This window comes from Coenobita brevimanus, chromosome 51, assembly GCF_032717465.1.
Source record: "Coenobita brevimanus isolate Jiangsu-jjx chromosome 51, ASM3271746v2, whole genome shotgun sequence".
Taxonomy (NCBI): domain Eukaryota; kingdom Metazoa; phylum Arthropoda; class Malacostraca; order Decapoda; family Coenobitidae; genus Coenobita; species Coenobita brevimanus.
In genome coordinates, this window is record NC_137004.1 from 26,313,876 (window position 1) to 26,341,694 (window position 27,819).

Genomic DNA, 27,819 nt, shown 5'->3' on the forward strand with positions numbered 1-27,819 from the left:
GGTAACCATATAACCAAATTAGGAGCCTGGTGGTTTAGTGGGTAATTACAGCGCTCCAATCGGATTGAGCCGGTGAAGGTTTATATCCAAGGGCTGGTTGGGGTTATTGCTCATGTAATGCCACTCAGGGATGAGTAAGGCTGGTCACTCTGATCTTAAATGTCAGGACCAAATTGCCTAGCCCCGGGCTTCTACGCTCTTCATGGGGCAAAGTAGAGTTGGATGATGGTTGGATGGATCTAGTAAATCAGAATACATGTATAAACCAACAAAGAAACATCCATATCTTGCCGGGAAACTATTACGGACTAGTCAAGGTTAGCTGCTTAGTTAGTAAGGCAATTCTCAATGAGTTTCAACATGCTAAGCTCTTGCTATAACCTACAGTAATAATTCTTCATCATTATCATGCAGTAAACCAGAATATACATGTAAAATAATGAACAAATGTCTGGAGAGGGAACAAATCAGAGGATAGCAATGGCAGGTTGGTGACTGAAAATAAAAGTTTGGGAATATACACACTACAGTCATCCCTTAAGTTCATGGGATTTTTATTCACAAATTCTTTTTTTTTTTTTCCTAGGGAGTTTTTCTTTTCTTGTGGTTAAATTTCATATCTCATGTCATAAAAGTTTTTGCGCCAGACTGCCCAGTGTCTCATGCACAAATTGCCAGACTCCCTCCAAACTCGACCTTTCTAACATGTGTCACCCTACTGTGAGCTCTAGCCAGTGTTTTGTGCACTTTTATTGGGGTATTAAGGCTCCAAGGCATTCCCAGCCTGAATCAACAAAGTCTAGTGGTGCTGTAAAAGTGCCTAAATGAGAAAGACAGGGTAAAGCAATGGTTTACTCTAAGCAGCAGAAGTACATTATCAATATAGTTTCTCTTCTTCAAGGACATTTTCCATATTTTTCTAATAATTTTTATGGCAGCAAATGATTGTTTTCTGTTGATTTTGTATTGCTGTTACTTATACTGTATAAATACTTTCTTTTTCCAACGCATGTAGTCGCAAGTGTAATGGTGGCAACTTACTAAAACCGACTTACATCTACTGAAATTTATTGCGTGGTTACCCTAACATAAAATAAAAATAACCTAGCCCAACCTAACCTAAATTATCCTAACACAAGCTCATCTTCACTAACTTAACATTATTCTAATAAAATAATGTATCCTAACATAATTTCCTAACCTATCCTGACCTAACCTAACCTATCCTGACATACCCTAACAACCTAAACTAAACTAAACCTAACCCAAACTAACTTAATTTATCCTGACAATCTAGCCCACTGAGTTGCAAAAGTTAATGAATATCAATAATTAAAGAGAGTTTTTGTTGGTTTCCATCATTACACCAGAGAAACACCATGTGTCAGGAGAGGAATGCACAGACAAAACAATGGGGAAACAAAATCACCATAAATTAATTACATGTAATTACAGTACCACCCAGCAAATACTAGAAAAAATATAGAAAACAAAGTAGAACAATAAGAAGTGAAATGGTAAAATCTTTCTGCTGGAGAATTATTACTATAACTTAGTTGAAAGGTGGTTTTGCTTCACTCTCATCATCATTTTATCATCTCATGATGATCATCATCAATAAAAGCACAAAATGTAGGGGAGGCTGGGAAGAGAAATGAGATGGGGAAGAGGAATGAGATGAACCAACACCATCTGAATGGTGAGTAAAGCCCTGTCCACACTAGGGATCATGTTGAGTGCTCTGTTACAAATCATGTTGCCAAACTCATGTTGCTGAAGCTGGTGATGTTCACACCAGCACAATAGGCAGCACGCGCCAGATACCACTGCGCTGCGAAATATTCCTTTCTTCAATTATCAGTTTGCCACAGGCAGGACCTTCCTTTAGGTTTCTTTTCTGACAGCAGTGGGCTTCTATTAGGCAAGTAACATCACATATTTTATGTTTGCTGTGAACTTCATACCAAGCAATGGATATCATGCTAATAAATGTTTAACCTAGTTTACTTCTAATGCCCATGGCACAACAAAATCTGCCCACTTCATGCACTTGCATGAACTGGAAAAGCTAAATTCAAATCACCTTTTTTTTCTTTTTCTTTCTTTTCATTTAATATGTATCAACGGGTTTTTAAAAATGGAAAAGTTTAGATACCAGCTAGGCAACTAAAATCAATATTTCTACTCATTTAGTACAATTCATACTCACACCGGGTGAGTAGATTTTTCCACCTTTACATTCCCAGTAATTACTGTAAAGTACCTGGGAAGTTTCAGTGAATCATTACCTACGACAGGTAATTTACTGTATTGTATGTTCATAAAAAATGAATAAATAAAATAAATAAAAAAATAAAAAGAAAGCATCTGACTTCTCATTAATAAAGTTATCCACAGATCTATGATTAGTAATCTGAAAGGAATGAAAACATCATGTTTGAAAACAAGTAAGTTTTCTAACTGCTATTACTGACCCTGTCAGTCCTTTGTTGTTACTGCTGTTGTGGCCCCAGGCTCATGTGGATTTGAACCTGGTGAACTGCGGGCTGAATTCGCCCTTTTCCTGCAGTCAACGTTTCTCCTATCAAGGGATATGTGGAAAATTGAGGGACACTGCATAACAAGGTAGTGGAGCTGCCCTTTCATATCAGTGTCACCACATGATGGCATTCCTTTCCAGGTCAATTATGGTTCTTCATATATATATTTAGGACTGAAACATCATTGAATACACAAGAAAAATTTATATTATTAAGAAAAAGTAAGTTCCCCAGTCACTCTCAATACTTGTAATTCTTGATGACAGTTGTGATTAAGTTCACTTGGTTTCAGACACAGTAAGTAGCAAACAGAAATTCTACACACCAGCTAAGTCTGAGAAAGCAAAAGCAATCTTCAATACCATACTGTGCACTGAAAAATAGTCCTTATTGTATATGATATTCACAACAGTAATAAGTAGTAATACATAGTATTTTATCAACTGAAAGAGTAAACAAGAAAGAGTATTAACTTCATACACTTAAAGTTGCAAAAGTGTTGCATGTGTTTTATAAGTCATGATCATTGCCAAAAATAAATAAAAAATATTAATTTCTTCATTATGGGCTAGACATACTGACAGGCTGCAAAGCTTGTGTGTGTGATCATCTCCCAGTACATACTTAACTCACTGATTGTGGAGACATCCTTTTAATTTTACTCTTGCTACCATTTATCTTGACCATAATATTCAGCTTTGGACAAACTTTTTTTAATTCAAAGGGTCAGATACAGCCTTGATACACCTCTTCAAAAAGAGGGACCTTTTCCAAGCCAAACAAAAGTGTTTGGTTGCAAAAAGTACAAAGTAAGAAGGTAAGGATGCCATCCAGAATCAAAGGGTTAAATAGAACTGATATCAAATCACACAGCTACACATAATACAAATGTAAAATGTGACCTATCTCTTTGCCAAATGCAAAGATGCATAATGTAGGCCACTTCCTAGCAAGTTATAAGTTTTTAAATTTTTTTACAGTGGAAGCTCATTTACTACTGTACATTTCAGCTGCATCTCTGACTAACTCATTCTTTCACATAGCTGCATGCACCATGCAGACACCAAACAGTAAAAATGTATGGTACCTCACATACAATATATTTCTTGCTACTGTACCACAGGCTACTTAACATGCATTAACATTTTTTAAATAATTTTAATCTGTTCATGCTTGTTAACTTGGAGTACCATTTTTATTTCAAATGCAGAGAATCTGTCCAGTGTTTATCTTTAAGCCTACTTCTTCCTACTTTGGGAATAAATAAATTTCTTTAAATTAATGCCCCTACAGCTTTGACTAGTATTAATGAATTTCCTTCCAGAAATATCTAACACCACCTGCCACCATGAAATGCAATAAGTAATGGGTAAAAAACCCTTCTTACCTGTTTCAGGACACTAACATCATCTAAAATTTAGTCAGGGTATCACCAAATTAGGGGAGGCAGTGGCTCAATCAGTAGAGAGGTGGCCTGCAGTCCTAACGGACCCAGGTTCGAATCCCGGCTGGGGCAGGGAACAGTTTAAGGATTTGAATTTCCTTGAATCAGGCTTTACTGATCTACCAGAAGACCTGCCGACATATCGTAAAAATACCACCGCAAATACCAATATACCAGTCCTGTATGAGACAGCCCTAGCATGTACTGAGTATGGACGGTGAGTGTTAGCGCCGAAGTGGTGACATGTAGAGGTGTTGGTATGTAGGAGGACTGCTGGGCCATGAGAGCAGACTGTGAAGCCTATGCTCAGAGTCGGACACATAAAAAAAAAAAATAATAATAATAATAATAATAACATGCAGCTTAAGAAAGACTTTTCGTACTGAAGGGGTTAACACCCATCTCCAATCACCTCTTCAGTGCCATTATGTTTTTATTTTATTAAGGCTACTGCTATTCATTTTCTTTTCTCAGTGAAGGGATTAACAACCATAAGACAGCAACTGCAGCTGATAATAATTTACATGACTAGCCAACCCTGCACCACAAATAAGTGAGCTTCCACTATGCAAACTTTTGTGACTCACTATACTTATACCAGATTATAAAAGAGGCAGTCTACTTTAAATAACAAAAGAATTAAGTAAATACTGATTATCACTAATGCACAACATATTCTTTTACCAAGAGGTAAAAAACAATAAACTTTGTCTAATCAAAACACAGTATATATATATATAAATATTGCACTTACACAGACCCCAGGGATAACACAATATTATGAATGTACAACAGCATCAACTGTTGTCTCACTGAAAAAGCTATTCTACTTAGTCATCAATAAGTAACATCAAATTACTGGCCATAAACTTGAGGTTAGTGTATCACAATGTGTTGCTGGAAGTGGGTGAGCTTGTCAGCACCTCTACTTCCTCATACCCACATCCACACTCAGTTCTTCACTACCTTCCTGCAATCTTCCCAGTTTGTCTTTTCCTCACTAATATTCCTCTATCACTGACAACACTTTTGCCTTGCATCAATATTTTTCCACTCTTAAACCCTTCTCTTTATTCCTTTAACCCTAAACCCTCCTGATACGCTTTTATATCTTAAAATTCCCTTCTTACTCCTTCCTGTCTTCAGTGCTAAGAACCTTCAGTCTAACAATGCAGTACATCCTTCTCAACATTCTCTGTTCATTCATCTGGCTTGCTTCCCTCACTCCTCCAACTACCTATAAATCCTTTCCTACCTCGGTACTGCTAGGGCAGTGGGAACTTGGGCAGAGAAAAACCACGAGATGGTCGCTCTTTTTCTTCCCTGAGCTTAGAAAGGGAGACTTGCAAGGCTCGTTGATCCTCTTGAGAAGCTGCTAGCTCCTTCCGCAACCGTTGCACTTCCTCTTCCAGCCGTCGCTTATCCTCCCTTGCATCACGAAGCTCAGCACTCTCTGCCAGGTCAGATGAGGTATGAGTGGTGAACATTTTCCCTAATTAAAATTACTAGTTTAAAGGCAAATACTCTACAGTAATATCTTATAATCTGACAGTCTAGGTTCCTCAAAACCCTGTGAATATCTAAAAATATGAAAACCGCTGACAGAATATAGATCTGCTCTGCTTAAAGTTCTATTGGAGGTACCTGCAGTCACTGTATTATACAGTAAAAGTCCTTTAATCCGACCACTAATAATCCAAATACAGTAACTTCTCAAATAACATGAGGGTTATGTTCCTGGAGAGGTCGCGTTATCTAAAAAATCCATTATTTAAACATAATTTTCCCATAAGTAATATTGGGGGTTACATTCCCGGACTCTGGGAAAGTCTACCCATTTGGAAAGTTACGCTACTCTAAACTTAAAAGCAACAATATTAATTTGAAAGACAATCCACATAAAAAACAAAAATAGTATATCTGGGGAGAAGTAAACAACATTTGAGCCCTGGTCGGGCCGGTGTCGTTTACTTCTCCCCAAATACATACAGTACTGTTTTCGTTTTTTATGTGGATTTTCTTTTAATTTTTCTTCTTTCACAGAATTGTGAAAGTTCCTCAACATTAAGCAACATTTTCATTACGATAAGTAGGTCACAAACAGTAACAGATTCACTTCATCTACACATCACTTGTCGTCTGCTGTTGTCCCTCCTCACCCCACTCCCCCACCTCCAGCCCTCCCCCACCTCCCACCGCTCCCCCTCCTCACTCTGCTGTCCTGATATGTAAAGACTTAATTTACCATAATGAAACTGATACAGTATATATATATATATATATATATATACAGTAAAACCTCGATATAAATGACTTCGGTAGACTGGAATTCACTTTTATCGGACTCGAGGAGCGACCGGACTATATATATCGGACTCGAGGAGCGACTGGATTATTTATATCGGAAAAAGTCCGATAAAGCCAGAGGCAGTCCGGACTGCCTGACCACTTCAGCTATGTTCACCACAACAAAGTAAATAAAAGACACGTTTATCAGTGTACAGCACAGGTAAGCCCTTAATTCACACGAGGGTTACGTTCCCAGACCCTTCGTGTATGTGGTAAATTCGCGTATATGTTCTGCCCTTGTGTGCACATAATTACGCATGTCTACTAAGTATATTACATCTGAATAATACTGTTTATGCACTACATACACCTTATAAACTAGCATAAAGTATGAAAAACAACAAAAATGTAAGAAATTTAACACTGAAACCCGACAAGCACAGGCGTAGGTGGAGACACTTCAGAAGTCTGGTGCACTAGCCCTCACTGCCTCCCGTATGCTACATTCTGCCTTCTTTATTGTATGAACAGTTGACTCATTCACCCCAAACATACGGTTACAAGACAATTCACAGGCGTAGGTGGAGACACTTTAGCATAGTCTGGTGCACTAGCCCTCACTGCCTCCCGTATGCTACATTCTGCCTTCTTTATTGTATGAACAGTTGACTCATTCACCCCAAACATGCGGTTACAAGACAATTCACAGGCGTAGGTGGAGACACTTTAGCATAGTCTGGTGCACTAGCCCTCACTGCCTCCCGTATGCTACGTTCTGCCTTCTTTATTGTATGAACAGTTGACTCATTCACCCCAAACATACGGTTCCGAGCCAGTTCACAGGCATAGGTGGAGACACTTCAGCACAGTCTGGTGCACTAGCCCTCACTGCCTCCCGTATGCTACGTTCTGCCTTCTTTACTGTAAGAACAGTTGACTCACCCCAAACACACGGTTCCAAGACAATTCACCACGAAGTCAGTTCACCATCAAAACATGGATGATTTCCTGTCATTCTATAAATATACTTATTATTGATTAATTAATACTTTAATAACTAATTTTCAAGGGGATTTTATAACTCATATAAGTAAAAAACTAGTGTACTGTACTTGCTAAATAAACTGGTATGTAAATAAATAACGGGGAATCATCCTGACGGAGAATTGTTGCCGACATTCCTCCCTTAAGTTTGTCCAACACTTTAACTTTCTCTGTCAGCAACATCACTTTACTAGTCCATTTTGGTGTGTTACCACATGCATCACTAGCACTACGCTTATGCCCCATGTTGACAAACAGGACAAGCAATCACTGGAAGGCAGAAAAATAAGCCACAAGCAACGATTCGCGAGTCACGCACTGTTCGACCGTCGGATTCAAACTGACTGTGTGGTGCATGGTAGACCGACCTCCCACACACACACACACACACATACATATATATATATGCACACGGGCAGCAGGTAGGCATTTTTATATTTTATTTATTTCTCTTGTGCAGTATATTAAAATTTTTTATTTGAATACTATAATTTTGTTTTAATTATTGTATGAAAAATTCGTGGATAACCGAAATCGAGTGAAAAAAGTTCGCATGAATTAAGGGCTTACCTGTACAGTATTATTATATATATTATTCCATTTGATTATTGCAGTGAAGTTATAACACAGTTCAGTACCGCAATAGTAGTCAAAACAGTTTAAAAACCATTCATGTGATCTGGACTAATGTCTGATACATTGGAAAAAGTCCGTATTAGCAGGGGGAAGTCCAGATGTCGCTTTTATCAGAAATTCGCATTTTTTGGGATGGTTTGGACCCCAATTAGTCCGTTATAGTGAGGTCTTACTGTATATTTTTTCAACTGAAAAAATTAAACCGTCCCCGAGACGGTCTATCAGCTTGTGACTGTCCAAAGCGCGTTCGGCTAATTTGAAAACATCATGTACGTGTAAAGTCGCGCTAAATCGAGAAACCCTTGTTAGTTAAACGTATCTCCTTAAATATCTGCTCGTGTTAAAACGAAAACACGCTGTTTAAACTCGCGTTAGTTGAGAGGTTACTGTATCCCAATACTCCGAATTTTTCAAGGCTGCAGATAATTTTCAGTGCAGTAATAAATTTAAGTGTATTGAGTGAAAATTAAGTGAATTACAATAAGTTACTGTTGAGTGAATTCAGTGAAAACTAAGTGAATCAAGAGGATTTTTTTTCTCTGCACTTTATCTATGGATTTATCTGGCCTGAACTTACTCTTGGACTTGGATGTGTCTACCTGCAACTATTCATCTACAATTCTATGCATTTCCAGTGGGTAAAACAATAATCCATATAATTTTAAGTGTTTATTTAATGATCATGTACATATTTCTAATGTTTTCAGAGAACTCTCCCATTAGTCCGAAAAAAACAATAGTTCGAAAGACTCTCAGTCCCCTGCCATTCAGATAACAGAACTTTTGCTGTACATAATATAATGTGTAATAAAAAAGCAACTTAAATAATGAAATGATACCAAAATAAACTGAATTTTTTTTTTCATACTATGATTTACAGATAAGGAAATTCATTCACTAATTTTGTTTATGAAGGCTCCAACATGATTGCATGTGTCAGCCTTGTAATGTTCTTATGGTTGCTGTTCCATCTTGGATCAGGCAAAGTTGTAGTTTTAGCCCTGGGCTCCTACGCTCCTCATGGGGCAACATAGGATCAGATGATGGATGGATGGATTTCACAAAGCAAATACAGAGAGAAGCGAGTGAGTGTGTGTGACTTCTATGCTGGCTCGGCTGATACTGCTCGAATCCTCTGTTTACCGAGTAGAAATCACCTAGGTTTCATAGCTACTAGTTTCCACCAGATGGGGTAAGATACAATACAGAAACATCATGAAGCACTAAGGTTTTATAATGCTTTCTCTGAACATCAGAGGCCTTGATCACCTTATGGTGGCTCTCCATGTTGCTCAGTCTCTAGCAGCCTCCCTATTCAGTCCCTTATCCCTGAGGTCACACTCAATGACCTCATCCCAGGTCTTTTTTGGTCTGCCTTTTGCAACCCAATACCCAACATTAACACTTCTCACTACCTGCACCCAACTGTCATCCCCCCACCCTCTCCACAAGCCCAAACCATCTCAATCTACCACTCCTCATCACAACACCAATACACTCCAGTCCCATCCTTCCTCTTAACTCTTCCATCGTAAACCTAGTCCCCCCAAGCCTCACATTCCTGGATGCACTGAACATCCACCAAATCATTGTCATTTTTGTATGTTTGGACCTGTGAATATCCTCTTCCTTTACTGCCCAGGTCTCATTACCATACAGCATTACTGTACACTCCTAACACATGCCGCATACAAAGATCCCTTATCACAGAGGAAGGGCCTTCTCAATGTTAGAAGAACCAACAGCTCCCTGAACTTCTTCCAACCACTCCTCACTCTAGCCATAGAGCTAGCTCCAGCCCCACCTCCAGCACATAGCATGTCTCCTGAGTAACACCACTCTTTCATACACTCTAGAGATGCACCAGCATGATCAAGCGTATCACACCTGACAGTCTCTACATGCTATCCCTGAATCACCACACACTTGAAATCAGCATTATCTGAAAGTCTGCCTCTAACAGAACCACATCTCTTATGCATCCATTTATGCATCTCTTATGCATCCACACTGCACAAGATGGAATTACTTCCATTGCCCTTGTGGCAAACCCACATGGCCACTCTCCCTCTTCTCTGGCAGTACCACCACTGACCCTAGATACCATCACCTTTGTTATCACCTGCCTTTAGTGTGGCAGAACGATAATGTTTTTGCCAGCATTTGTGTGTGTGTGTGTGTGTATGTGTGTGTTACCATTGTCTGTTTATCTGTTACCATTATATCCCATGCACAGCTTGAACTATCAACACGAAAGCTTCAGAGTATCAAGATATGGCCAAAATCCTGGACGAGTCTGAAAATGGGCACTCTGGGTCAAGGTCAAAGTCACCAAAATGGCTGCCAAATGTCAACTAGTTTTCATCGCCTGCCTTTAGCACCATTATATCTCATGAACAACTTTAACTATCAACATGAAACCTTCAGGGTATCAAGATAAGGCCAAAATCTTGAATGAATCCGAAAATGGGCACATGGGGGCAACGTCAAGATCATCAAAATGGCTGCTAAAGGTCAACTAGTTTTTATCACTTGCCTTTAGTACCATTATATCTTATAAACAGCCTGTACTATTAACATGAAACCTTCAGGGTATCAAGATATGGCCAAAATCTTGGACAAGTTCAAAAATGGGCGCTCAGGATCAAGGTCAAGGTCACTAAAATGGTTGCCAAAGGTCAACTAGTTATTTATCATCTGCCTTTACAAGGCGGAGCGTTAATGTTTTTGCCCACCTGTGTGTGTATGTGTGTGTGTTCTTACCTAATTTTATCTTTACAGGAATGAGTCAAGCTTATACTGTCCCGTGTCTTAAACCATATTTATCATACATATCCTTAAATTTGTGAATTGTTTTGGCACACACTACTTCATTCGGTAGTGCATTCCACTGATCAATTGCTCTATTTGGGAAACTAAATTTCCTTACGTCTTTATCACCTCTCTTCTCATGTAGTTTTTTGCAGTGTCCTCTTGCTGATGCTTCCCCATAGGTTAAGTAATCATTTATGTCTATTTTCTCCTTCCCTGATATGCATTTACATAGCAAAATTATGTCACCTCTTTTCCTTCTCTCCCGTAGTGTTGGTAGATTCAGTTTTTTTAGTCTTTCTTCGTAGCTTAGATCCCTTAAGCTTGGTACCCATCTTGTAGCGGCCCTTTGAACTTTTTCAATCTTGTCTATGTGTTTTTTGAGATGAGGACTCCAGACTACTGATGCATACTCCAGGGTTGGTCTGATGAATGATGTTATTATCTTTCTTAGCATGTCTTCATTTATGTATGTGAACGCTATTCTCATATTTGCAAGCAGAGTATACATGTTCCGTACCTTCCTACTGATGTGATCAGCCGGAGATAGTCTGTTATTGATAATCACACCTAGGTCCTTCTCTCTTTCTGATGTGTGTAGGGTTTTATTTCCTAACTTATAATCCCAATCAGGTCTTTTTCCACTTTTACCAAACTTGATTACATGACACTTGTCCACACTGAATTCCATTTGCCATGTATTACTCCATTTATGAAGTTTATTTAATTCTTCTTGTAGCTCTTTACAAGAGTCTGTGTTAGTAATTCTCCTTTGTATTTTTGCATCATCTGCAAACATATTTTGATAGCTTTCATTTCCACTGTTACTGTCTATATCATTTATATACACTAAAAACATGATTGGTGCCAGCACTGAGCCCTGTGGTACTCCACTAGTCACTTCTTTCCATGATGAGTAATTTCCCCTTAGTACTATTCTCATTTCTCTTTTTATGAGAAAATCTTGCATTCAACAATACAGTTTGTCTCAAATTCCTCCTTGATGGTAGTTTCCATAAAAGTCTTTGGTGTGATGCTATGTCATATGCTTTCTTGAAATCTAAATAGATACCATCCACCCATCCCTCTCTTTCCTGTAATGTGTCTGTTACTCTGTCATAGCAGCTCAACAGATTAGTAACACATGATTTTCCTTTTCTGAAACCAAACTGTCTTTCTGTTATCATATTGTGTTCTTCTAGATGATTTACCCAAGCTTTTCTTATAAACTTTTCTAATACCTTGCTTACAACACTGGTTAGTGATACTGGTCGGTAGTTGAGTGGATTTTGTCTATTCCCTTCTTGAATAAAGGAACAATGTTTGCTTTCTTCCAAATATCAGGTAGTTTACCTGGTCTCAAGGATTTCTTGAAAATTAAAAATAATGGTTTACGTAACTCCTTTGCACATTTACATAGCACCCAATATGAAATTTCATCAGTACCATTTGCTTTTCCACTGTCTAATTTACTTAGCTCCTCCTGTATTACTTTTTCTGATATTTGTATATCTGGTACTGTGTGTGTGTATTTACCTATTTGTAGTATACAGGAATTGAGCAATGCTCGTGTTGTCCTGTCTCCATATCCACATTTATCAAGTCTACCTTTACACGCATGAATGTTTTTCTCATGCACCACCTCTTTGTCTAAGTCGTTCCAAATATTTAAGAATATACCTAATTGTGATATACACGGAATGTACTATGCTCGTGGGTTTCCGTCGCTGTTTCTCAATAAGTCGAATTTAACTTTAAACTCGTTTAAGTTTTTTGACTGGACGATCTCTTTGTCCAGGCTATTCCATAAGTCTATACTTCTGTAAGGAAAGCTATATTTCTTGATATCCTTCAAGCAGCTTGACTTTTTCAATTTCATTCCATGTCCTCTTGTTGCTCTCTTATCCCATACAAACAGATCTTCTTTGTCAATTTTATCTACTCCCACCATGGTCCTGAACACCGCAATCATGTCTCCCCTCTTTCTCCTTTCCTCTAACGAAGGCAAATCCAGTTTTTCCAGCCTCTCTCTGTATGACAGGTCTGTCAGACTGGGGACCATCTTGGTTGCTGTTCTTTGTATTCTCTCAATCTTGTTTATATCTTTCTTTTTGTGTGGGCACCACACTACCGCTGCATATTCTAACCTGGGGCGGATCATGGCCACTATCAATTTTTTCATCATTTCCTCATCCATATAATGAAATGCTACTCTTATGTTAGTCAAGAGCTTATAAGTCTCTCCAACTATCTTGTTAATGTGCTTTTCTGGTGACAAACTATCTTGGACCAGCACTCCCAAATCTTTCTCTTCCCTCCTTTTTGTGATTAATTCATTACCCAAAAAATAATTCATTGATGCTCTCCTGGTACTTTTACCCATTTCCAATATTTTACATTTCTTTACATTAAATTTCATTTCCCACGTCCGGCTCCAATTGGGTATCCTATCCAAATCCTCCTGCAGTATTTTACAATCCTCCTCAACCTCTATCTTCCTCAAGATCTTTACATCATCAGCAAACAGACTAGCATAACTGTTCACTCCATCTACCATATCATTTACGTAAATCAGGAACATTACTGGCGCCAACACTGAGCCTTGAGGGACTCCACTTGTTACTTCCCTCCATCCAGACATCTTTTCCTTTATTACTGTCCTCATTTGTCTGTCTCTCAAAAAGTCTCTCATCCATTCCAGAAGTTTCCCCTTTAGTCCTCCTATATATTCTAGTTTCCACAATAGTCTCTTATGAGATACCTTGTCAAAGGCCTTCTGTAAGTCTAAGTACACACAATCCACCCAACCATCTCTCTCCTGTACCACATCAATCGCTCTTGAGTAAAAGCTTAACAAGTTTGAAACACATGACCTTCCACTTCTGAATCCAAACTGACATTCAGCCAAAATATTCATCTCTTCCAGATATTTTATCCATCTGTCTTTCAGGATTCTCTCACATAATTTTGCGACCACGCTGGTTAGAGACACTGGTCTATAATTCAGGGGTTCTTCCCTGTTTCCTCCCTTGTAAATTGGTACCACATTTGCCCTCTTCCATTCTTTTGGCACTTTCCCCTCTTCCAGTGAGCATACAATTAAGCTGTGAATTTTATACGCCAGTTGTTCTCTGCATTCCTTCAGTACCCAATTAGAAATTCCATCAGGTCCTGGGGCTTTCCTTACATCTTGAGTTTCCAGTAATTTATACACTTCCTGCACCTCCACTTTTATATCTTTCATCACCGGAACATTTCTAATCACTCCCTCCCCTTCCACAAGCTCCTTTTCTTTAGTGAAAACTGACTGGAAACGTTTGTTCATTATTTCTGCTTGCATTGCCGCATCCTTAAAGACCTCTCCTTCTACTTTCAGCTTGGTGATTCCTTCGTTTTGTTTCAGTTTGCCATTAACAAATCTATAAAACAGTTTGGGTTCATCCTTGCATTTGTCAATTATACCTTTTTCAAAATTCCTTTCTTCTTCCCTACATTTTCTTGTGTATTCGTTTCTTGTTCTTTTATATTCTTCCTTTGTTCTGTCGTTACCTCTCTTTCTCCAATTGTTCCACGCCTTATCTCTCTTTTTTGGCTATCATACACCTTCTATTAAACCACTCCTTTTTCCTGTTTTCTTTCCCTCTTACTCTTGGTACAAATTTTTCCACTCCCAAATTATAGAGGTCTAGAAAGATATCCCACTTCTTCTGTATCTCTCTTGTTTCTCTGAATTTTCTCCAATCCGCATTTTCAAAAAAGTTTCTCAATCCTGTAAAATTTGCTTTGCCAAAGTTGTATCTTCCCTGTCTATGAAGCTCGTCTCTTGGCTCGACGTTTCCTATTAACATCTGGAAATCAATGACCACGTGATCACTTTTTCCCAAAGGACAGAGATATTCCAATGATTCTATTACATCGGGTTCTTTGGTGAACAGTAAATCTAACCTTGCTGGTGTGTCCTCACCTCGAAACCGTGTCTCTTCTTTGACCCACTGCGTCATCACATTATTCATTATTATATTTAATAACATAGTGCCCCACGAATCCTCGCCGCCTCCCGAGTACCATTCCTCCCAGTTCACCTCTTTACAATTAAAGTCACCCACCAAAATTATATTATTGCTTTTCTCAATTATTTTTTGCAAATAGCTAGCCATATCTGACAACATCTCATGGTATTCGTCATCCTTCCATGCTCTCATCTTTGGGGGAACATACACTACTGCCATATCTCTCTTAACATTCTCTCCAGTTTCTAATTTCATATATATCACTTCAGCCCTGCCTTCTCCCATTTCCACAGTATCTACATTTATGTTGTTTTTCACTGCTATCATCACTCCTCCTCCCTTTTTTTCTTTTCTGTCTTTTCTCCACAGTTTGTATTTACCATCTCCCAAATGAACATCAATATCTTCTCTTAATTTGGTCTCTACAAAGCACATGACATCAGGTTCATGTTCTCTCAAGAAATCGTTAATTTCGATCCTTGTCGATATGAAACCATCAACATTAGTATATATCACCTTCAAATTATTTTTGACATTATTAATACCCTCTTCTCTCCTACTCTCTGTCCATACCACTTCCTCAACTTCTGATCTTTCACAACCATCCCCCCTAATTTCCTTCACTTCTATTTCCTTAAATACCATTTCCTTACTTTCATATCCAATACTCTCCAAAAAAAAAGTATTACGTTCTTCCTCTGTCCTCTTATCATTTTTTTCCTTTACTTCTTCCTTTAATAATTTTAAAACTTCTCTTTCTTCTTCATTCAGATCTTTTCTTATTATAATATTTTCCATCCCCGCCTCTTTGCTTAATTTCCAGGTCACTTTAAGTATCTCATTTATTACACTTTCTGATGTAAACTTGACTCTCATTGGTCTTGTTTCTCCTTTCTTATAAGGCCCTATCCTCCTTACTTCCTCAATTTCTTTTACCCACTTGTCTCCTTCGGGGTCAATCTTGCCTAATATTCCTCTCACCATGTTCGTGTCTCTCTCGAGTCTTGCGAACCTAACCTTTTCTTCCTCTTCCCTGTTTCCAAATACTACCACACATCTGTTCCTTTCTACAGTTTCTCTCACTATTTTCACTTTTTTCTTCAGTATTTTCACTACATTTTCTTCCATTTCTTTCTTGTTCATTTCCCTTTCTTCCTGGATGATCTCTCTTAAGCTGACCACTTCTTTCTGTTCTTCTTCTACGTGTGCCCACTTTGCCTTATGTTCTTCTAATACATTACTCACCTTCTCCGTTTTATTAGTACTCTCTTCAAGTTTCCTCCTCAGTTCAACATTTTCCCTCTTCAAATTCCTAATCTCTTCATTGGCTGTTTCGTTGGACTGGATTAGACTCTGTATGGTGGTTTCCGTATTTCCTGACACATCCTTTATCACTAGATTCTCTACTTTTTTTTCGAGTTCACTAATCCTCATAATTAATGTTTTCACCAGGTCCATGACATTAGTATTAGCATCAAATCCTTGAAATTCCATTCCCTCATTGTTTACATTTTCGGCCATGTTTAATGTAAAGTACCTAAACAGTCAAGGTTAGGAGCGATGCCTGGGACGTCCACTCTCTCCGTCTGTTCGTGTGTGTGTGTGTTCCCATTATATCTCATGAATTGTCTGCACTATCAACATGAAATTTTCAGGGTATCAAGATATGGCCAACATTTTGGCCGAGTTCAAAAATGGGCACTTAGGGCTAATGTCCAGGTAGCCAAAATACCTGCCAAAGGTAAACTAGTTTTTCTTGCCTGCCTTTAACGCCATTAAATCTCATGAATGACTTGACCTATCAACATGAAACCTTCAGACAAGTTCGAAAATGGGCACTTAGAGCCAACGTCAAAGTCACCAAAATGGCTGCCAAAGGTCAACTAGTTTTTATCGCCCATCTTTAGCACCATTGTATCTCATGAACAGCCTGTGCTCTCAACAGGAAACCTTCACGGTATCAGGATATGGCCAAATCTTGGACCTGGTCAACAGCATATTCTGGTGGGCAATTAGCATTCAGCTCCCGAATGCTTTTCTTTCATTTTTTAATATGGATTTGGCTTCTTGTGAAACGTAGTGATTGAATTCCATAGAGTTTGTGTTCCATACAAGGTGTTGGTAGTGCACCAGCTGAGAGTGAGTGATCACCAGTCCCACATTGATGACTGTAATTGGTTTCAGAATTTTCTTCTGGACAAAGGTGAGGGCATCCTTGATGTAACCTTCTTCACTGACGAGGCATAGTTTCATATTCTGGCAGGCAATTAGCATTTGGCTCCCAAATGTTTTGTTTTCATTTTATCTGCATTTACTCTCAGGAACCTTGTGCCCCATTCAATCTCTCCACTTCCTAAATCTTTCCTCCTCCTCCCTTTCATTCTCTGCAATCAACACCAAATCATCAGCATACAACATCTCCCTTGGGAGTCTATTTCTGATGTCACATGAGTGGGCTTCAAGCACCATGATAAACAGCAAGGGGCTCAACCCTGACTCCTGATGCACACCAACATTCACGGAAAACTCGTCACTCAAATCTCCATTCTCTTACCTGGGAGCAAGCCAGGGTTGTCATTTCAATTTTCCTTGGGGAGGGCACAGGCTATTTAGGTCCCCCTACTCCCACCTCCCCACATGGGTGGGGTGGCAAATGAGCATTTTGAAGCCACATGCAAAGCTGAATTTAGAGAATTAATGCAGCAAACAAATATATATACCTTATATAATTATTTGTTAAACCGATTACTTCTTGAAAGATGCACTACTGGATATTCTGGCACTGGCAGTATTTCTGTGCGAAGCTGAATATGTAATTTACAGTGCTTGGTAAAGTACATTGCATTATATGCTAATGACCTTGGATAATGGACCAAACAGCAATTAAAATATTTGTGTTGGTGAAGGCTTAAACCAACTTCATTCTTACAGCCTAATGAAAAGATAATTACTATGAAATTGAGAATGAAAAGATGTAAACTTGTAATTGAATTAAAAATGGAAAGCTTTTAGCTTACTAGCCCCCAAAATACCATGAACCATATAAAGTAATGTGAAAAAGTAAGCTCTACACTAAGAGGTGGGAGAAATAAAATGATGGTTTTAAATTTGGAAGAGGCTCACATAAGAAGAGTATATTAAGAATTCATTAGAGAAAATTGAAAATTAAACTACGTATATATATTGCACTGAAAAATGAATAAACTACTGCAAAAGTGGATATCTCTGTGATCTCTGCTTAAAATTATCAACCAGGGTGTTAAAGTTAAGATTATTAACAAGTTCCTTTTCTGAGGCCATAAGTATCAAGTCACTTAAGCAATCAGTTCTCACTGAGATTCCTCGATATGTCTTGACTAAGCTAAGTACTGAAAAAAGTCGTTCATTGCCTGCAGTAGTTACTGGAAGAATGAGAAGAATTTTGGTAATTTTCACTATTTCTGAATAAGCACAATCTAATGGTTTGAGTTCACATAATTAGAACAGATTCTTTGGCTTGTCACTCTTACTTAGAAAATCTCTTTTTGCAACAGATATTTGGAAAACTAGAAGAATTTCATCTATGTATATATCTTTGTAAGAGTGTACTATATTAGAAAGCTTCTCATATTCTGGAAAGTCTCTGGAACTGTAATCAAGTGCATTCTTTGCTTCTGTTAGGGGCATGTTTTGGGTGAAGCGAATATCAAGCTCTGATAGAAATCTATCTATCAAAATAGGTTCTTTTGATTTCAGTCTTTGGAGCAAGAGAAGCATTCACCTCACTTTTCCCTAAAGCTGAATCATTTAAGAAGCTCTTTAGTCCTGATGATACCTTCTGAATTCTCTTAGGCTTAGGTCTGCTCAACTGATATGAATTTTCCTAGTTGGTATCTGCCCCATATGTTGAAGCAAAATCTTTAGCTTTGTCAAAAATATCAGAGAAAGCCTCGTCCTTTCTCAAGACCTGCAATTCTTAATAGCTGACCGTATGAGAAAGCTAGTTTCAGATAGTAAGGCTTCCTCTGCTTGAAGCTGATCTGACAAACTACTGGTAACTCTAAGGACTTGTTCAGTAATATGTAGATCCATTACGAACCTGAAAGACTAACTTTTTGTACAGTCCATTTGCTTCTGCTGCAGCCTCTGAATCAGAACCCTCTGATACTGTATGATGCACTGATAGCAAACTTCCAGAGCGAAGCTTAACCTCTGATACTGACCTATAATAGTATAAGACCATCTAGTTATAGTAGGCCTTTCTAGTGTCAAAACCTGAAGATCATCTGCTTTCTGTGACTCTGTGAAAAGTTGGTTCCCTGTGTTGCTGTTTAATAAATGTGTAAAGTGTGTCAATAATTGAAAAAAATGAAGACACCACTGGTATTCTTTATGCAGTCATCCAGTACTAAATTCAGCCTGTGTGCATGGCAATGTATGTATACTGCTTGGGGAATTTTATCCCGTAGTCTTGCTTGAATCCTGCTAGAGCATCCACTCATTACACTAGCACCATCATAACACTGAGCCACACACTTATACCAAATTTAACCGGATTGTTCTATCTCCTTATATATAAAATCAGCTAAACTTGCTGCATCAACCTTTTCCATGTGATAGGTTCCAATGACATGTTCCTTCACAATACCCTCACTAGAGTACCGCACAAGAACAGCCATCTGTTCCTTTTTTGACAAGTCTTTCCTTTCATTAACCATAACTGAAAAGTACTTGGCTTCTTGTGCTTCAGCACAAAATTGTGTCCTTGATATGTCTTCCAGCAACTGATATCAACTAATTCTGGTCATTCTAACTTTTGTTTTAGAGAGGGATTACAGTCAGCATTCAGGTGAAGAATTTCTACAAAATTTCCTGAATTTAATGTGTCACCACCCTCATGATTTTTTATTTCACAGTGTTAACTTTATATTTTTTTCATTAACTGTAGTTGATTTGGAGGCCTCCTCAGATAGCTTGGGGAGGGGGGGGAGCGAACCCTCGCTGCCCCCCCCCCCCAAATGACACCCCTGGTGCTAGCACCCACATACACAGCCATAACCACTCTAACCAGCCATTCCTCAATCCTAAGCTTTCTCATTGCCCACTTCATTACCTCCCTAGGGACTATGTCAGAGGCCTTCTCTCTCTCTCTCTCTCTCTCTCTAAAAAAAAAAAAAAAAAAAAAAAAAAAAAAAAAAATTCCCTTTTCTTTCCTATATAATTCTCCTGAAGCTGTCAAAATATGAATATGGCATCAGTGGTCCCTTTGCCTGGTATAAACCCAAAGTGCATCTCATCAATATTCACTCTTTCTCTAATCATACCCTCTAGAACTCTCTCCATTACCTTTATTATCTGGTCTAAAAGCTTTATGCCTCTATAATTTCCTCTTTCCAGGGCATCACCCTTCCCCCTGTACACATTTACATTTACACTCTTCAGCCAATCATCTAGGACAACACACTCATATATAATCGTATTTACCAGGTCAGTGACTAACCTAACTCCTATATATCCTGAGGCTTTCATATTTCAGCAGTCAACCCAAACACACCTGCTGACTTCCCCACCATATTCTGCCTATTGCCCCACTCACAGCAGCAGCAGCAGCAATCAAAGGCCAAGGGCCAGACACTGGATCTGTTGGCACCAAACCTTCCCTGTCCCAGTCAAACTCCTTATTCAACAACTAGCTGTAATGCTCTCTCCATTATATGAATTATTTTTATTTTTTATTCATACCATAATCTCTTGAAAGCAATAATTATCTACAAGGTTAGGATCGTTGTCCTGGTTCATGTCTGATAGAATATAATACATTCTGGTGTGAAAGAACTAATTAACAGAATGCACATGGCTGGTACCAGCGCCAATGTTGACTTGATGTCTTTATTACACTCAATGTTACAAGGGTATTGCCTGAATACTGTATGATGTAATGTGCTATACACAGTCAGGTGTCGTTACGTATGATCGTCCAGTATGTGATAAACCACTATAATGGTGAACAAAAAGTTAGACCCATTTTTGGAATAATGATGGTGAAGCAATGGCAAATTCCCTAGAATGATGCCTCCCAGTTAGCTACTTGAATCAACAGCCCAATGTTTACATTCACTATAACTGTCTGCTTTTTGTTCCACTTTATGCATGAAAGGTCACTGAAATACCACTGCTACCGCCAAATAACTCCGCAAGTGCTTAACAAATAGTGCAGTGTGTGATATTAAGTGAAGTGATACCTTTTTTTGTGAAATACTGAAATCTGACTTGAGAATTATGTCTACTGTGCATACACAGCCTCCCGGTCAGCTGATAATGATGCCTCTCAGTCAGTTAACAGAGCCAAGATCACCACTCAGTACAGTAGAGTGAAAGCTCGATTATTCAGGTTTCGGTATATCCGGGCCATGACCAAATGGTTCAGTGGTACAGTAAAACACAGAATTATCCATACGATAGCTCCGGTTTAAACAGGAAACATCTAGTTGTTAGCGAGCAAAGCACGGGTATATGAGCGTAAGTCTGCACCCACCAACACCTCTTGCTCACAACTCGATCACAAGGGTGGTAGGGTGGAGTTTGGTGAGGCAACTGATAACTTAACCTTGCCTAAACTTGCTTAACTACCTAATAATTTAATTTAACCTAACCTAACCTAACCTAGGTTCCAGTTGGAAAATTGGGAAACGAAATCCACTTTTTAGTACGTTGAGTAAGTTTCTTCCATTATGCCAGAAACAAGCGTAGGTACAGCTGAAAGAGTGTGATGACAATAAATGAGGAAATCTTTCAGCAAGAAGAGGTAATTTACCACCTTCAAAACAGAAAAATACAGAAAACAAGCTAGATGAATACAAATTGAATTGGTGAAGTCTTTAGGCTGTATGCTTAAATGAAAATTTATGGGTTTCACAATTTTAGGGGATGAAATGGGACAAAAATTTTTGCTAATCAGAAAAAAATTACTCTTAGTCAACATTTAGTTCCACATTCTTTGTTTGATATCACTGTTCCCAACACATTTTGGACCGAATGAGCATTCAGTTAGTTCTGCTCCTTAAAATTAAGTGTACATTTACTGTTCATTCTTTTGTTTTCTTATGTGTATATGTGAAAGATAGTGTACTGATACAATAATAATTTTATTCCATTAACCCCTTCATAGCTGCCAGCCCTGAACAATACTGTTTTGGTGTCAGTGACGTTGAGTTAGGGCAAGCTATAAAAAAATGTTAACAATTATGGGAAGGGAACGAAGGTCACTGGTATGTTTACATGATCCTACTCTACCATCCCAAGCAGTCAGGCGTTCACTGCACCCTAATTTTGAGTAGGTTTCAGCAAATGAAGATAATTTACCACCCTCAATACAGTCAGAAAAATACAGAAGACAAACTAGAGGAATATGAACTAGATTGGTAAGCTTTAGGATGTAGGCTTGCACAAAAAATTAAGGGTTTCACAATTTTAGGAGATGACGTGGAACAAAAAATGTTTGCTAATCAGAAAAAACTTACTCTTTCGTCCCACATGTTCTCGTAGGTTAGAATTCAGTTCCACATTCTTTGTTCGCTATCGCTCATCCCAATATACTGTGGACCGAGTGAGCACAGTTACTTCTGCTCCTTAAAGTTAGTGTACGTTTACTGCTCAATATTTTGTTTGTTCTTATGTGTATGTATGAAAGAGAGAGGACTGATACAAACAATAATGTATTCCATTATCACTGTCATTGCTGCCGGCCTTGAACCAAGCTTTACTGTACTGGTGTCAGTGATGTTGACTTAGGGCCAGCTATAAATAACTGCGAGCAATTATGGAAAGGGAACGAAGGTCACTGGTGTGTTTACACAACCCTACTGTACCCAGGGGAGCACCAGGGAATTTTCTAAGGGGGGGGCCCGTAGTGAGGTGAGGTCAGGTAATTCGATAACTATGAGGAGGTCACATGCAAGTTTAGAGTCAGGGAGCTGCTGGCTATGTGTTACTCTTTGTTTGTACCTGCCAATTTTTCATGTATTGCAGTTATCAAAATAAATACAGTAATCACTCCAATATCCGGATCAATAGAGCCATCGGTAGGTTCGGATATTGGTTTTGTCCGGATATTGGGCCCCAGCTTATGGACTTGTACTTACGGACCCTAACACAGAGAAACACCTATACAACTCCCTCCGGACATGCATAGCACCTATTTAACACCCAAATCACACCAATAAGGCACATAAATGACTGAAATAAATGCAATAGACACATAAAATGTGGGTTTAGAAGTATGTTCATACATTAATAAACATTCTGGTACTTATGGACTCTAACCGAACCTAACCTAACCGAACCTAACCGAACTCTGAAAAACACATTCCTACTGCACATGCATGAGGTAAGTTTAGTATGGAAAGAAGTACAGTATGACACTTTCTGGTAAGTATAGTATGGGAAAAAATACAATATGAAACATTCTGGTAAATATAGTATGGAAAATAGTACAACATGAAACATTTTGGCTACTTACAGCAAGTCCCTGGCCACCTCGATGAATAACCGCCTCCTCTCGGACTCTGACAGTAAGAACGATTTCCTGAAGCACTTGCACTACACTCTTCCTGAAGTCTTGCACTGAACTTAGTCACTAACACACAGAAGTCCGTTCTTTTCACAGTGTTCACTTTAGTCCAAATAATGTTCCATTAAATTTAAGTGTTGCACATTAACTTTTCCCAAGTTTTTTTAAGTTTCCAAAGCCAAAACAAAGAAGGTTAGTTACGTTAAATTTCTTTTCTACTTAGTCTTTTCTCCCAACTTGAAAACCTTAACACAACACACCGTTTTTTTCACTGCACAACACTCAAAATTCCCGTGTGGTCTAGTGGAGAAGTTCTTGCTGTTTATTCACTGTCAGAGCCCGAGAGTATCACTGGCAGGCGTCCAAGGGGTGCATCGGTGGGTAGTGGTGATGGCGTACCGACTACAGAAGACTCTGAAGACAGCCGCAAACTCACGTCGAGCGGTGACTCCACTGTAGCTGATGTGCTGGGCTGTGGCTCGGAGCATGAGGGCCTGTCTTGGGGAGGCAACGGAGTGGAACCAGGGCTTGGCACAGCGGGGTCACGGGCCTGAAAAAACTGTCAATCGTTGACTGACGCAAGGACCGACGATTCTGGCGATTGATGATGCGCTGCCGGAAAGCACGCACTTCCTCCACGAGTCCCAAGGGCCCCATCTCCCTGTCGCAGTCCGGGTGTTCCAGGTAGTCTAGGACGAACTCTAGATGTTCCCGGAGTGCGCTCAGCTTGGGGATGGCTGGAGTAGTTTCCTGCTGGGCGGAGTCTGCATCATCATCGCCTTCGTCGTCGGAATCTTCAAGTTCGGGACTGACACCAGCAACCGAAGACGCGATCTCGATATCAGACAACGTCTGATACCCAGGATCGCCCTCGTCGTCGTCCAACCACTCACGAACATCGTCCACATCAACATCGTCGCCGTGCGTACGTAGCCGTGCATGGAAGTCATCCACGTCAAACCCTAGGAAATCGTACTCCACATCTGTTCCGAGAAGCAGACGAGACCAACCATTTTCAAGAGTTTTCACAGGGACTTCCTTCCATGCACTAGCCCAGTTGTACAGCGCAGACTTGATGTTGTAGCGGCGAAGGTTTTCCAAAGTCCGCTTGCCTCGAGTGTCACGTCCTTCCCTGCGCTCGTCCTCGTCCTCGAGAACCACCATCACCTCGTCCAGGAACTTCCGACGGTACAGGCGCTTTGTTGCCACGATCACTCCTTGGTCCATTGGTTGAATGAGAGCAGTCGTATTAGGTGGCAGAAACATGCACCTAATACGGCCATTCTCAGCAACCAAGTCCTTGTCGCACGCGGGTGGGCAGGTGCATTGTCGAGGAGAAGGAGAGCCTTTACCTGGTCGCGAGGAATTCCCAGTGTCTTCGTCTGGTAATGTATGACCTCCTTGACGAAGTGATGGTGAAACCAGTCTTTGAAAATCACAGCTGTGAACCATGCTTTCAAAGAATGGTACCATACGACAGGAAGGACATCCATCACCCCACGAAGGCACCGAGGCTGCTTTGCACGGCCAACAATAACGGAGCTTAAGCCGGTGCATGCCGTTAGCATTGGCACAACACAAAGCAGATATCCGTTCCTTAGAAAGCTTGCGGCCAGGTGCACGCTTCTCCGTCTCATCGGCGAGAGTGTTCGTTGGCACCGAGCGATAGAATAGGCCAGTTTCGTCAGCGTTATAGACTTGACCGAGAGTGAGGCCCTCCCTGTCGATCAAGCCTTTCACCTTGTGCCGAAACTCGTCCACTCCATCCTCGTTAGCGTCCAATGCTTCGCCATGTGCTTTACGGTTAGTAAGGCCATGTCGCAACTTGAACGCGAAGAGCCAACCCTCGGATGCCTTGAAGTCTAGGGCGTCGTGAAGCCTTGCAAACTTCTCAGCAGCAGCCTTCAGCTCCGTTCCACGTACCATCACACCAGCTGCACGTTGCTGTCGATACCAAATCAACGTGGAGCGGTCGATCTCTGCATACTTGGGAGTAAACATAACCTTCCTCTCCACGTTGCGTTTGCTTCTCGACGAGAAGTCAGCCGTGTACTGCATGAGCTTGTCTCGGGAACGCTTGATATCAAACAAAGTCGACCGGGCCAGGTTGAACTCGCGGAGAATGCGAGAGGAAGACCAACCCGCATCAACCTTCTCCAATATCTCCCGTTTCTTCTCCAGAGTCAACACCACTCTCTTCCTTTTCTCAGGAGGCGGGGCCATCATCACACACACTAAGAGTAGGGCAGAGAGCAGCAGGAGGCCTTGCAGCAAGTACGGCACCACCACAAAAGCGAGCACGTGGGCAGCCATTACGAAGAGCGCAGGTCCAGTCGCGGTGAGAGACAGGCGGGAAGTGGGGAGGATGCAGCGGCGCTCTATCGGACGTCGGAGGAATGACGAACCAAAACAATGCTCTCACGCGGCGCGAGCGGCAAGTTCAAATTACGGACGGCAAAAAATCGTTTTTTTTTCCAATTTTTTTGGATTTTCGGACCATTTTGGGAATGTTTGATCCCAGGACGATAAGGTTCGGTTAGTGGGGATGTTCGGTTATTGGGCGTCCGGATATTAGAGTGATTACTGTATATACAAAATTTTTAAAGGACCCAGAGAGCTAAATGGGGGGGGGCCCGGGCCTGGTGGGCTCCCCCCGGGTGTGTCCCTGTACCATCCCAAGCAGTCAGGCGTTCACAACTTCACAGTTCACTTCATCCCAGATGTTTTCGCCGATGTTTATGTGCTAATGTAGCACGCATCCTAATTTTATTAATTCTTTCATGAATCATAGCAAATCACAGGATGAGTTAAGGGAAAAAAATAAATAAATAAAGCATGTGTACCAGACGAGACTTTTCACATATGTAAGAAAAAGAAATTGGTTTTAGAACTTTGAAAAAATGGTCCCAAGGCCGACCACGGGAGCACGCAAATTTCTGAACTCACGGCTACTGAGGGGGATCAACATACGCTTTACTTTAAGCAGCAAAAGCACCTTACCAAATCACTTCTTCCTGATAGTCTGTTATATTTTTCTGATTCTTTCTGGGTTGGCAAATAAACATTTCTTATTAAATCTGTTTCCCCGTTGTTTTTAGCTGTTCTGGTGTGACAACTATTATTTATTTTATTAACTTAATGGCGGAAAGGACTGTTCTAACCTAAGTGTTTAACTAAACCTGGCCTAACCTGGCTTAACTGTACTAATAATTTAACCTACCCTAACCTCCAGTTGGGATTTTGGGAAACGATAAACACCTTTGAGCACGGTGAGTTTCTTTCACTGTGTGGAAATGATCGTAACAGAAAGTGACGATAATAACAGGGAGGAAATTTTTCTGCAAGAAAAAGTAATTTGCCAAACTGAAGTTATCAAAAAAATACAGAAACAAACTGGAGGATTATGAATTGAATTGGTAAGGTCTTTCTGCTGCTTAAAGTGTACATTTACTGGTAAATAAATCAATCTAACAGTACTGTACTTGTGTTTTGTTTCTGCTGGTTTAATCATGTTTTCGGACTATTCGGGCACCCCTTCACACCATAAAGTCTGGATAATCGGGCTATCTCTGTATTTACATTAGTTGTGATCGTCTGCCTTTCATTCCAATTCGAGTGTGAAAGGCCATTAAAACACCAATGCTAACACGCAATGTGCAATTTTATGTCCGTCTATCTATCTATCTATTGACATATGCCTTAATCCCATAAGGGGTGGTCACAAACAAATCGCCTCCATGTTGCCCTGTCCCCCGCCATTTCACTGCCCTGCTCCCAGCTCACACTCCCCTTTCTCATATACCTCTCCACTCCATTCCTCCACCTCATCCTTGGCCTCCCCCTCCCTCTCCGCCCCCTCCACCTCACTCATATACACGCTTCTCATCAGTTTCTCGCTCTCCATCCTTGCACTTCATCCTTTCCACATGGCATGCAATTTTAAGTGAAGTGATTAATTTTTGTGTGTGAAATACTGAAACTTGTGACCTGGAAATAATGTCTGGCAAGCATGCTACTCCTAGTGGAAATCATGGTGGCACTGAGGGGCACCAAGGACAAGCCTTAAATGATGAGTTTTTTTCTTTTTATATTTCAGGTTTTGCAGAATTGTGAAGGTAAGATTGAAAGTTGGAAAACAAATGTGGGCGGCTGTGCGTGTGTATGCACCAATGCAAGATCGTGCATGCAGTGAAAGAAGAGTTCTGGACAAATGTGGAAGCATGCTTGGAAAAGTCTGAATGGAATGAAAGAGTGTTTCCGATTGGAGATAGGAACGGAAAAGTAGGGAATGTGAAGCTGGCTGGAATAGTTGGTGAGTGGGGTGTGCCTGCAGAAGTGGATGAGAATGGCAGTGCTCTAGTGGACATTTGTGCCAGGAGGGGTTTGTGATAGCCAATACCCTCTTCTGGCACAAAATGATCAACAGGTATACATGGCGAGTGATGAAAAGGGTAGGTGGCGAACTGAATGAAAGAAAGGCAGTGACTGATTATGTGT

General features: G+C 40.1%; 1 protein-coding gene across 1 annotated transcript in view; it reads right to left on the reverse strand.

Annotated features, from left to right (window-relative positions):
* Nucleotides 1-5,249: 5,249 nt before the first annotated feature.
* LOC145400192 (bridge-like lipid transfer protein family member 3B) overlaps nt 5,250-27,819 on the reverse strand; it is a 265,439-nt gene continuing 242,869 nt past the window's right edge. The window contains exon 21 of the mRNA XM_080272706.1: nt 5,250-5,437. Coding sequence (XP_080128832.1) covers nt 5,250-5,437 — 188 coding nt within the window. The remainder of the gene's footprint in view (nt 5,438-27,819) is intronic.